General features: G+C 47.1%; 1 protein-coding gene across 7 annotated transcripts in view; it reads right to left on the bottom strand.

Annotated features, from left to right (window-relative positions):
* Positions 1 to 12,619, bottom strand: part of fgfr2 (fibroblast growth factor receptor 2) — a 66,832-nt gene extending 54,213 nt beyond the window's left edge. For all 7 annotated transcript variants that reach the window (XM_080782344.1, XM_080782345.1, XM_080782341.1 and 4 more), the window contains exons 1-2: positions 11,971 to 12,619; positions 8,998 to 9,274 (exon numbers count right to left, since the gene is read on the bottom strand). In XM_080782344.1, coding sequence (XP_080638470.1) covers positions 8,998 to 9,196 — 199 coding nt within the window. In that variant the 5' untranslated portion in view covers positions 9,197 to 9,274; positions 11,971 to 12,619. The remainder of the gene's footprint in view (positions 1 to 8,997; positions 9,275 to 11,970) is intronic.
* Between the last annotated feature and the right edge of the window lie 656 nt (positions 12,620 to 13,275).

Below are 13,275 nucleotides of genomic sequence, written 5' to 3'. Positions count from 1 at the left end.
TCCATCTCTCTCTCCCTCTTTCCCTCTCTCTCTCTCTCTGTCTGTTCTGTCTTTCACAACACAGCCATGGAGAATCTATGGTTTCAACCTCGGTATAAAGATCTTGCAGGCCAAGGATGAAATAGAGAAAAAACTCAGCTCGGCTCCAAAGAGCATAAAATCATCTCTTCTGGGAGAATCTCCAAGTCCTCCTGTGCGTGAGTAGTGTGTGCATGCGTGCATGCACGCGCGCTGTCCTCTGATTTGCTACGAAGGCACGGATGGAAGGAAGCAAGCGTGTCAGTGGAGTATAGGTACTGTACACATCCACAGCCTATCAAAGCCAACTCTCGGGGGGGCTCGTGCTGAAATTGCGATACGTCGGCATGGTTTTCATCCATACCCACCTAGAATGTCTGGCACGAGACTAATCACTGAGCGACATGGAGACATGCATGCTGCCAGAGAGCTATACATGTTGTTGGCTAGTGTGGTATACTGTATAGGCTGAAGCCAAACATCTAGTTAGATTCTCTTTGACACAGCCACACACACACATGCAGTCACACACACACAACTTCACAAGCACATGCAGACGCAGACACACACACACTCACACAATCGCAACTCTGTACATTCCCTCTGCTCAAAGGCGGATCGATCTCAACACACTCTGTAAAACGCTTTATTATAACAAAAAAAAACATGGAGAAATTCCAAGTTTCCAGTTTTTTTATTGCATTACAGAAATGCGTCCAAAAAGTGTGTGTGTGTGCGCCGATGGGGATTCACATCATGTGAGGGGGGAAGGGGTGGTGGGGAACTATACCAACATGTGTGTGTGTGTGTGTGTGTGTGTGTGTGTGTGTGTGTGTGTGTGTGTGTGTGTGTGTGTGTGTGTGTGTGTACACTATGCTGAAGGCAGTAATAATAATTATAAAGACACTCCTGTAACTCAACACAACTCTGCAAGAAACATTCCACTCCCTGAACACACACACACACACACACACACACACACACACGTTGATTTTGACAGCAAATTTTGATTTTAGCTTCAGTCGTAGTGTCTTCAATAGTTATCATTTAGTTTTAGTCACATTTTAGTCACCTGAAATGTTTTTGTGTTTAGTCTAATTTTAGTCGACTAAATATCAAGACATGTATCAAGACATTGGTCGACTAAATCTGCAGTTGATTTAGTCAACTAAGATGTATTTTGGCGGGCCTTGACGTAATGGCTGATTTAAATAGCAGATCGACAAGCTCACAGCGCGTCGAAGTGCGACGCGCTGAGCTTGTAGATCTGCTATTTTCAGCATGCAGCCAAGTGTAAAATGACTTATACTGGATCTCTTGTCCACTAGTCCCTTCCTTTGTCAATATATTCAGTCTTAGTTTTAGTCATCATAGCTTAGTTTTCATTTAGTTTCCATTTAGTTTTCATCAGTGACAAAAGGTATTCGACGAACATCTTTCGTCATAGTATTAGTCGACAAAATCAACACTGACGCACGTGTGCAAGCACACACACACACACACACACACACACACACGTAAACACATCCCGTCTCAGCTCAAGCAGTTAAGGAAAGTAATTCCGCCAAACAGACGGTGGCCAGAGCGTGTGCGCGAGCCTCTAAAACGTCCCCCCCAGGCAGGCACACAGCCCCACACAGGTATAGTTCCGGTATTGCCTCTTTTTTCCTCTCTCTCTCTCCCCCGCTTTCCTTCATTCCGGAAATAATGAACCCCCCCCTCCCTCACCCGCCCAACAGTGTGTGTGTGTGTGTGTGTGTGTGTGTGTGTGTGTGTGTGGTCCGATGAGAGAGGTGGAGCTCCTGTGCTGATTGATGGGACCTGTCTCCAACACCTTTGTTTTTTCATGTGTTTTTTGTTCCTCTCACAACATACCTTGTCCTCACCGCGGGCCACCGGCAGCGCTTACACTACACTGACTAACCTCTGCTCCCCATTACGGAATACGGGACGTGCCGAGATTGTTCCCCAAAGAAAGATGTCCGTATAAGAGTCTCTTTAGGACAGACACACATGCACAAACACACACACGTGCGCGTGCGTGCGTGCATGCTACAGTAGGAGGCCAGAGGGAGTAAGATTGAGGGTTAGACTGCGCCTCTCTCTCTCTCTCTCCCTCTCTCTCTCCCTCCCTCCAAATGGTGGGTCTGGTTTAAGAAAGCATTGCATGTGTTAGTTCTGCCTCGGCCGTCCGTCTTATCTCTACTGGGTCCATCTGTCTCCCTCCGTCAAGAGCCTGGCCTCCGGTCTCCTCCTCCTGCTGGTCTGTTTCACTTCTTCACATCTTGTCTCTCTCTCTCTCTCTCTCCCTCCCCCTGTCCCTCTCTCTCTCTCTCTCTCTCTCTCGGCCTCCCCCTGCCCCCCCCCCCCCCCCTCTCTCTCTCTCTCTGCCTCCCCCCCCCCCTCTCTCGGCCTCCCCCTGTCCCCCCCCCCCTCTCTCTCTCTCTCTCTCTCTCTCTCTCTGCCTCCCCTGTCCCTCTCTCTCTCTCTCGGCCTCCCCCTGTCTCTCTCTCTATCGGCCTCCCCCTGTCCCTCTCTCTCTCGGCCTCCCCCTGTCCCTCTCTCTCTCTCTCTCTCTCTCCCTCATGGCCTCCCACTGTCCCTCTCCCCTGCCGTGACCCAGCTGGCCTAACCCTGACCCCCTTCCTTCCCCAACCTGTTAACACTTCCCAGCATGCCCGATTGTTCATGGGAAACTTCTGGGGGTATTATACGAGATGGCCTGGCACACAGAGACCTCAACGTCAAGTCACACACACACGCACACGCGCACACACACATACGCACGCAACTCTGTTGCACAACAACAACAACTGCAACAGCAGCTTTAGTCCTATATAGTGGGAGCTGTCTGTGCAAGTATAACAGTGCCGAAAACCATTTCCACATGTAAATGAATGCAGACGAACAAACACACACACACACACACACACACACACACAGCATAGAGAGGCTGCAGATGTGTCACTTCTGCAAGGTCTCGTCTTCATGTGCACGGACGGATGGACGGACGGACTCACATGCACGCACACACACTCACTCTCTCTCTTCCATCGCTCTGCTTTCTATTCTCCAGTCACGTTTTGCCTACTCCTGTACTGAAGTTACACTCTCCGCTTCCTTTAAAAGAAAATCACACTCATGTGAAGTGAGGGACGCCCGATAATGTTTGTTTAAAGTGCTCTAAACAAACATTTAAAAGGTCCATAGACCTTAGCTGTGATGTAATGTCCAAAAAAGCTAGAAAACAGGTATATCTTTGCTTTCTTTCTCTCTAGTGTCGTCATTATTGACAGAGCAGTCTCTCTCTCTCTCTCTCTCTCTCTCTCCCCCCCCCCCCACTCTCTCCCCTCTTCCGCATTCACACCATTTCGGCTGCCAGTCATCTGGGCTCACTGAAAGTCTGCAGAGAGAGAGAGAGAGCGACAGAGAGAGAGAGAGAGAGACAGACAGACAGAGAGACAGACAGACAGAGAGAGAGACAGACAGAGAGAGACTGGAGCAAGAGGTTTATCCATCTGTCTGTCATCAGACTGGCTGGAGGACATGAAGGAAGGCCTCGTGTGTGTGTGGCGTGATGCTTCCTGAACCTCTCATTAATTTATTCAATCATTCATTTAAGGAACAAATTTACTTTTTGGCGTGGATTTGGCTGCTTGCTATTTCAAAAGCAACATAATTATGTGGTATGCACACGCACGCAACACACACACACACACACACACACACACACACACACGCACGCACAAATCACATTATCTCGGCTGCCCGTCCGATCCCTTGTTTTTCCTGTCCTCTCTTGCCTGCATCCTCTTCAGTCAAATGCTAAGACTTTCAGTCTCTTCTCTGCTGTGACTGTTTGCCGTCTTTCTCATTCAAATGGCCCCGCCCCCTCCTGCTTATTTGGTTTTATCATGACAAAGGGGGCCGCTCTACCAGAGTCCATGGCAACAGAGCCACCACCCCTCTCCCCACACACACACACACACAAACCCCTTATGATACCCCCTCCCCACAGGGGGGCGAATCCCAAGCGACCTCCTGGTCTGTCCAGGGACCCGCAGCAGAGCTGTATGCCTTGATTACTGACCTCACATTAGGGTGGCCGGGCCAGGCTGTGCTGTGCTGGCACGGCTCCTAACTATACCCCCCCCCCCCCCAGAGACATTTGTATTCTGCTTCTATTCCTAGAGCAGCTTCTGGGCTTCTGCATGCTTGTGTCTCACTCAGTCTGATGAGCCATCCACGGAACGGATTGGATATACAGCTGTTTTTGTTGTTGTTGTTGTTGTTGTAGTAATGATAAATTATTATAAACTACTCTTAATTACCCATGCTCTGCAAAAGAAAAAGCTTTTGGTCAACCCCACCACTGATTAGTTGCAAAACGATTTTTTTTGCTTGATGTAAAATATAACATATTAACCACTTTAGTTTCCACGGGTGTCCCTACTTTTTTGGGCATGTTATCAGTTTCGCTGCGGAACCCGCTAAACCAGTATTTTTACCCATTGTGTTTCCCTGCCGAATCCGCCTAAACCCGCCTTTTGTTTTATTTGTTTAATTCGCCGTTTTCTGCTAACTTTTAAGAAATACCGGCTTTGTTGCGGACATCGTGACGAGGAGGACGCTTTATGATGATGAAACTAAGTTCAATGCAAGTCAACGAGTTTCCATCCTCCATTGCTCTGTGTTGATGTTCCGCGGTGGATTATTCTTCGACTCGGTAACAAACGATGAGACTATTTTCTGCAGGATTCTCATGGAATGTATCATGAATCAGGAATCATGTAATGGAGGCACAATCTTGACAAATGCCCAAAAATAGCCAATTTACAAGCTCACAATGAGTCGCAATGCAATGAGATTGTAGATTAGCTAGTTTCACCGCATGACAATAAGTATTATCAGCCTACAAAATAGGGCTCAAGTGGTTAATATAAATATATTGTTTCTTAGCATGAATAATAAGTACATACCTATAAGTACTGAGAGTGTCTGACTACTATATGCCTGTGAATGCACCTGCGCATTCATGAGTTGACGTTTGTCATTTAAAACTCAGGAACAGAAATGCTATCGCAATAGATGTAGCTACAGGTGTGCTGCTGCGCAACCAGAGCTCACTTTTCTTTTCATTCAGTGGGGTGTTTTTTTCTTCTCTCCTAACGCACTGCATGTGCACTCACTCCATCAGCGTCAAACGCAGCCAGGTGCCCGTCTGACTGCGGCCGTGTCGTTGCCCCCCCTCCCCCCGCCCACCCGCCTGCCCTATAGCAGACAGAGCGCGCTGAGGCTGGAGACACAAGCTGGCACAGGTCGGCCGCTTTTACTAGCCTCTTATCAGACAGGTGTGAGATTGCATGGTGGAGTGACAAGGCGTTTTCTGGTGCATCGGCCAAGACAAATAACAGTCTATTCAGTCAGTGCGCGCGCACGCAGACACACACTAACGCACCAACTAACGGTGGGGTAATAAACAGCTTTATGTGAAGGAGGTCTATTCAGGCTAAGTGCCCTGGTCACACCGAGAGACGGACTGGACCCACTGTATTGGTTTTGAGTTCAGTGCCATTGCCATAGGCACAGGGACGCTCACGTACATGCGCACGCACACGCAGCCACACACACACACACCGTGTCATTAACAAGCCAGCTGACAGTTTTACACTTTTACAACCAGAACCCCACTGTGTGGATACAACAATGTTACACACAGATGGGTAATAAGCCCAATAGCGCTTGACAATCTGTCATCTGCACGCGCGCACACACACACACACACACACACACACACACACAGTTGCAGCCATAACACAGTATTTACCCCTGTGTTTATTTACACAGAAAGCTGTCTTTCGGTATTTGTCCTTGAGCTGACCGTACAATTCATTGTCAAATATAGTTTGGCAAGATTGTTGAGGAATTCACAGCCAAACGTCTGCTTTTGTCAGCTGCACTGGCATTAGTCTACGTTCCAGTGTTCCTGGTGGTGGTCAGACATGAATTCATCTCATTGCAATTTGTCAGTGTCTGAACAGGCCCTATACAGAGGTTCCTAACCACTGGTACTTACACTGGTGGTACTTGAGCCCCACTCTGGAGGCACACAGAGGAGTCGCCCCCCCAAAAAAGGAGAAAAAAGACAAAAGTGGAATGAAATGTTTATATTACTATACATATACAGGTAGTTCTTCTGACCAAGCAATTGGTTGAAATAGGCTCTCCCGCCGTGCTGAAATGAGCATGACAGCGCACCTAGCCGTTTGAGAAGGTCCTAATCACATTAGAAATATCATCAGTTGTGCGGATTAGTGATTAGACAGAGTTTTGTCAGAGCAGCAGCACTATTGACTTAGGAATGGAACAAAAAGGGCAGCGGTATACGCTCCTGTATTTTATTATGGTGGTAGATGGAGAGCCAAATATTTTCTGAGGTGGTACTTCAGTATAAAAAGGTTGGGAACCAATGCTATACACTGTATAGCATTGGTTCCCAACCTTTTTATACTGAAGTACCACAGTATACAGCACAGAATGCCAACACAAAAGACACACACACACACACACACACACACACACACAAAATACATTGCCCCTGTCTTTCTTGCCATTGTTATTCAAGCTCAAGTCAGAGTATTTTAATCACAGTGCAAACGGAGAGTGCCTGGACAAGGTAAACACTCCCATAGATACTAAAGGTGGCTGCGCTGACAACAATGGGGCTGTTGTGAGGGGCCCTTTCACCGGGCGCGCTCACTCCACTCCTACTGTTACACTAAACACAGGTAAACAAACTAGCAAGGCCACCAGGGGTGCAGGCTCTGGTCTTTATATAGAGGCAACATTGATATGCAATCTGGGTGAATCTAGCTGTGGATCTACCACTCCCACACACACACACACACACACACACACACACAGGTTGGTGGTGTGGGACTATAAAGCCTGAGGTTTTGACAGTTGCGCGACACCAGGGCACAAAGAGAAGATCTACACATTCACAAATGCGAGATCCGTTCATTCACTCATGTGTGACGCGGCACGCAACCCAAGTATAAATCAGGCATATAAGGCTGCAGGGCGCCTGGGCAGGGCCGAGAGGTTTAGGAGGGGGGAGGTAGAGCCGTAGAGATCCCCCAACACCTCGGTAGAGGTCATTAGGACATGCCATGCATTTCTGATGCCTCCAGCCTCGCCACATGACCATCACAACAGCACTCGGAGGAGTAGTAGAGCCCTGTACCGCTAACCTGAGCTCCAAACGCCGACCCAGTGGACACAGACCCGAGAGCGGCAGTAAGATAATATGTGGGCTCGGCCCCGTGTCTGTCAGGGTGCAAAGGGAAACCGATCGGGGATCAGATAAGCGGGTCCAGGTTCAGGCCCGCTGATCCCTCATCATGTGACCCACAGGTCTAGCCACTTAATCCTTAGTCACATGACTTCCCCCCACTACACTCTCCTGGCTCTCGGTAATCTCTCCCATCTAAAGGAGAAGTCAAATATGTGCAAATCCTCTTAGAACTTTCCTTGGGATTGGGTAACTCTGGAAAACTCTCCCCTCTTCCTCCCCTGTTTTGCACTGTTTTCTCTGTGGCTATGTAGCGTAGTGTCCAGGGGTCTTCAGTGGAGGGGGGGGTGCTTCCTTCTGGACTGAGCAGCTTGGAGGCAAGAGGTCTGACTGAGATCATCACCAACAACAACAACAACAACAAGAGAAAACACGAGGTGGGCCTTGTCGAAACAAGCAAGACTGACACCCGACCTCTGGGGCAAAAGGGCAGAGGAGGGGAATGAGTATGTCGCTGTGTGTGTGTGTGTGTGTGTGTGTGTGTGTGTGTGTGTGTGTGTGTGTGTGTGTGTGTGTGTGTGTGTGTGTGTGTGTGGGAGAGAGAGAGAGAGAAACAGACTCTGGGGCTGCTTTTAAAAAAAGGGATGCTCTGACCCAACTTGCAATTAGCATGTTGATTAAAGCCTGGGAACAAAAGGCTTTGGAATGCGCCGTACTATCCATCACAACAGCTCTAATTAGCTCCTCTCTGACCAGACTCTGAGACTGGAGACACGAAGGAGAAGCTTCACTAAATATAAATAATCACTGCCTGTCCGTCCGTGCTACAGATATTCTTCAACACCACGCTCAAAAGGGTTTTTTCCATCCACCGCCACAAGTCATATACAGTGGGATTCATGAGCCACGGAAACAATGTAAAGCTCAGTTGGGAATCTCAGTTCATTCTGTTCTTCCCTCTTTGCTCCCTCTCATTATCTCTTTCCACACAGAATTTAACTCTGAAGTGTACAAATGAAACCAAATGGACCCCACTGGGTCCATTTGTATGAATACTATAGGAAACTGGGGCATGATGTGAGTGATGCCAGTATAAACACGACCCCACCGTCTTTCTCACAGGGTTAGGGTTATGGAGGGTCACAGATTTGCTTTTCACACTTAGAAATAACATAAACTATGATAAGCTCAAGAAAAAGTACATAAATGAAACTGGCAGCTATAGTTGTAAACCACACATCTCACCATGTGGCAATCATTAGACTAGTTGGGCTGCTTTAAAAAAAAACAGCCTTCCATTTATTGAAAGGGAGGGGGGGGGGGTGGTTGTCAATTCCCTTCTCCACATTTGTTTGTTTTTCATCTTAAACAGCCTAAACAGGAGGGATTCCAAGTGCAAGAGTCAGGGCTAGAATCGAGGGATGCAATCCTTCTCTGCCGTCTTCTTATCACGGCAAGGAAAACAAGATTAACAAACGGGTTTGTACCCCCACTTATCCTCCAGCCCCCCCCCCCCCTCCCCCACAGCAGTGTTGTGAGCTTGTATATCGGCTATTTTCGGCTTTCACAGAAGACACGCTGTGCCTGTGACTGCGATCCCAATGACTTGAAATCAGTCGTGGCGACTGAGAACTTTAATCCACGCTACCAAAACCCTCTCCCCTCCGCTCGCTTAAATTGCTTACCTTCGGGTTCCAGGGTAGCCTCTTCCTCCTTAGCGGCGGCGAGGGGCGGCCGGGCCGCGCTGACGGTCAGCAGGGACAGCAGGACGGCGGGCAACAGCAGCCAGGCCCAAGAGGCCATGAGGCCCTTAGCGGGAGCCCGCAGCAGCAGCAGGGCTCTCCATGCCCCCCTCCTTCGCCTCCCCCTCGACACTGATCCCATCTGAGGGGCACCGCCCAACCATCAACTGCAGCCTGTTAGGCCCCTTTCACTGCACTGGAATTCACCCAATCACCTGGGCTGCAGCGGAGGACGGTACAGGAGAGCCCGGAGGAGGAGAGGAAAGTGACGGTGTCCGTTGTGAAGTTACACCGATGACGGAGGTGGCGAGATGAGGCATGGATTGGGGGGGGGGGGGAGAGAGAGAGGCAGAGAAATGGAGAGATAAGACAAGACAATTATAAAACTATGTCATGGGACACACTGATTCCTGCAGAGACTTGTATACTTTCATTTATTACGTATGCTCAAAGAGGGGAGACGGAAAGGGAGAGAAAGCATGGCCATGTTTCAAAAAGCTGTCAAACAAGCCATGCCACAGACAGACATACCGAAGCTGTGATGCACAGACAGTGAAGTGAACACACTATACCACACTAGTTTACCGTCATCTCGGCAGTACTGTATCGTCAGATTTGCAGCAGACCCGTTATGTGCCTTCTGTCTGAAGAAATCTAGTGTTGTAGATAATCTGTGTATTTAAATGTAATGGTACACGTTTTAATGCTAGGTGTTGCATAGGGTAATGCCGGCATGACGTTATTTGTTTTAGCTGTAATCAGTAATTAGCCTACTATTAGCCTAAAAGTCATAAATATCAAAATATGAACAGACTTGATTGTGTATAGTGGCCAACGTCATTTTCTCTGTGGTATGGGACATGAAGTGTATAATAACTACAAAATCGTACTAATACAATCTTACACACAATCTACAAACTCTTAGCACAATTGTCGCATAGGCATAATATAGGCTAAAAACTGCTCAGGGGGAGCCACACAGATGCGCCAAACCTGTTGCATCCTCCCATTTAGCGTTGAAAGCAAACCCAAATCGTCACCGTCCAACACACACACTCATTGCATTTCCCAATCCATAAGTGACTTGATTGTGACGTGAGACACAAAAGGGATTGAAAGGATGTAAACGTCCTCCTAACATCGGGACACAAAGATCTATATGGCGCGACATCTGCAGCGGCGCAATCCGATTGCATGCATGCCCCACGGCCGGGTCTCTGGGGGGTTCACTTCGCAGCAGCTATAGGCAGTCTCCAGGGACCGACCCGACCGGCGGAGGTTTGCACTAGTCTGCGACCCAAAGAAGTCACGCTTCCCTGGCTCTGGCTGCATACATACATGCGCTCCTGCTCTGTTCCAGCTGGAAGGACATCGATCGGTTTACTTTCCTCGGGAGAGAGAGAGTCGCGTGTAATTTGACTTGTAGCGAGCGAATAATGATTGGGGACGATAGGGAACACAGCTAGTTAGGAACCAAATGTACCCTTATGGGTCCTTAACTCAGAGAGTGTACAAAATTGTTCCATTTTGTATACACTCTCAAGAGTTAAATGAACATTGATTGTATCGATACGTTGGGTTCCTATGCAGAGCCATTAGGGATCGGTAGCCTAACCTATTTTTTCACAGTCTATATGAGCCTAACCCATGTCAAACTGGGGGTCCCTCCTTGCACATTAAAATGGTTGAATATCGCAGCTATAGAGCCGCACAAATCTTCTCTTATGGGGGTCCCTGCGGCATATATCCCTTCAATCCGTGGGCTATAGGACTAATATGAGTCACTTTGGGGGTCCCTGACAAAAAGTTTGAGAACCACTGACTTTAGGGGACAGATTTCTCCATTGTGACATCGTGACCCATGGCTGTATGTCCTGGCGCACACAACTGTTAGTCTGTTACCGACCAATAGCCTACATCTTGCTGTCACAAACCAGTAAGCCGATAAACAGACATCAAATTCAGACAGAAATCTCGCTCCGTTTAATAGGCTATATGTGTGTTAGCTGTATATATATATATATATATGCTCTGAAACTATATGGTCTTTTAAATGTTGCTGACAGCAGGACATTCGGACACATGAGGGCTTTTCCCCCCCTCGTGCGCTTTCGCTTCTATAGAGATCACTATAGCCTCTATTTAAACCAGGCTTTGAATGACATTTCTTGGCACTGATTGAATTCCTATTGAAATTCAAATCAGTTGGCTTTTTTTTTTCACACAATGGGGGCTCATTTAGAGCGTTCAGTGATTTAGGGCTCCCAGCACCACCAAGTAGTGAAAAAACAACTGCGGTCACGGGATAATTGGGCACCATAAATGCAATGTAGAAAATTAAGCAAAGTAATAAATAACCAAGACACTTGTTTAATGGTGGCGCTAAACGCATGATGTAAGAAGATGTGAAATGTTCTCTTTAAACAACAAATAACCTATAGGCTACCTAAATGTTTGGGTATGACCGATTTAGTGACGCTTATCCATGTTTCTAAAATATATATATATATATTATATTATGATAATCGAAACAGTAGTTTTTAAAACTTCAAACCTTGGGCCAGATCTATTTTTTTCTCCAAACAGCCTAAAACATTTTCACACACAGAATGGACTGAGTAGCCTAATTGTATTAGGAAAATAAAGTTTCATGACAACTTTATAGCCTACATTTAATTGTGTCATTGGAGTTTTAGAAAAGGCATATTCTACTCTAAAAGCACACAGGACCATAATATATATATTTATTTACGGTAGTTTTAAAAACAAAAAAGGGAAAGGAGGAGAAAAAAGGAAACAAACAAAGTGAAAAAAAAAACTATTCCCACATATTTGTCGTGACAGTCAAAGTCTTGGTCGTAATAACGACGCTTTTTCAACTGATTTGTTTTCTGGACAGACAGAAACAACACTTACCGGGGAGGACTGAAATCTTGCAGATCTCTTGTTTTCGCATGCACAGATAAGGCAGGCGAGTGCATGGGCCGAAATCAAGGGGAGGAATGTCTACAACTCCCGACGGAGCCAAATAATTCTCCCCACTGCACCAAAAAAATGCGAAGCGCTGCTTCTTGCTTGCTTTTTTTAACTCTCTATTCCACAAACCCAAGCCGGCGTCGTTCAACTCAGATCAGAGAAACGGCGAAGAGTATATTCCAATCCAAACCCAGTAGTCCAGTGCATTAAGAAAAGGAAGGGGAAAAAAGAAATCCGACTTTGCTTTGCCTTCGTATCCTTGCGGAAAAAATCACGTAAGAAAAAAAGTATAGCCTCCGCTCGCTGTCCCCGAAACTTTCCTCCCCTTCACCAAGTTTCTTCTAGAGGCAAAAACATGTCAGTGTGTTCCCCACAGCAGCAGCAGCAGGCAGCGCACTTCTTCTCCTCGACTAAATGGAAGCTTGGAAAGTTGTGTGAGGAGCAGCAACCCGGGGAGCGATCGAAAGGTAGAAGAGGACAGATGTCTTCTTATACCAAAAAAACATAAAATCCATCAATGTATGGTCCCCTTTGCGAAAGAGCGTCTTTTCCCCCACCACCACCGACAATCCTGGTACTGTTCTCAGACGCTTTGTGTCAGGTTTACTATTTTTTCGTCCCCACACACTTCACGGGCCCCCTCCTCCCTCCTCCCTCCCTCCACCCATCCCTCCTCCCTCCATCCAGTGGGTGTCACTCCCCCCTGAAATACGAGCCGCTTCCTGGGCCGCAGTGCTTTTTTGGGCTCCGTGTCTCTCCGACCAATCATATGGGAGGGATCTAGACAGGTCCCATGGCCGAAAAGGATTGGTCGCGTTGTGATTGGGTAGACTGGTTTGACAGGCAATCTCTGAAGTGAGAATATATCTTTAAAAATATTGGTATTATGGCAGTGGTTTTCAACCCTTTTCATAGCAAGGAAAATTATTTATTCTGCATTTGATTTGAACCACGGACCAACATTTGATGACATAAAGCTTCTCAGACCCAAAACTAAAGAATATGTTTGTTATTGCTGGATACATGCTTCCATTGATGTTGGTTCCATAGGCCTATAGGAGAGATAACAGGCACACATTCTACATTCTTTCTAAATCTGTAGACTTCTTGTAAATTAAGATTAAGATTTTATTTGAAATGGGTCCATTTTACGCTCTCAAGAGGTAAAGACTCGAATAAGAGTCCATTTGTTTACCAACTCTCCATCATTTAGCATGGGGACCACCTGGAACCCCCTCAATTAAG

Source organism: Protomyctophum bolini (genome assembly GCF_963924005.1).
Source record: "Protomyctophum bolini genome assembly, chromosome: 14".
In the NCBI taxonomy this organism is placed as follows: domain Eukaryota; kingdom Metazoa; phylum Chordata; class Actinopteri; order Myctophiformes; family Myctophidae; genus Protomyctophum; species Protomyctophum bolini.
Note: the sequence above shows the minus strand (reverse complement) of the source record. Positions and strands in the feature narration are given on the sequence as shown.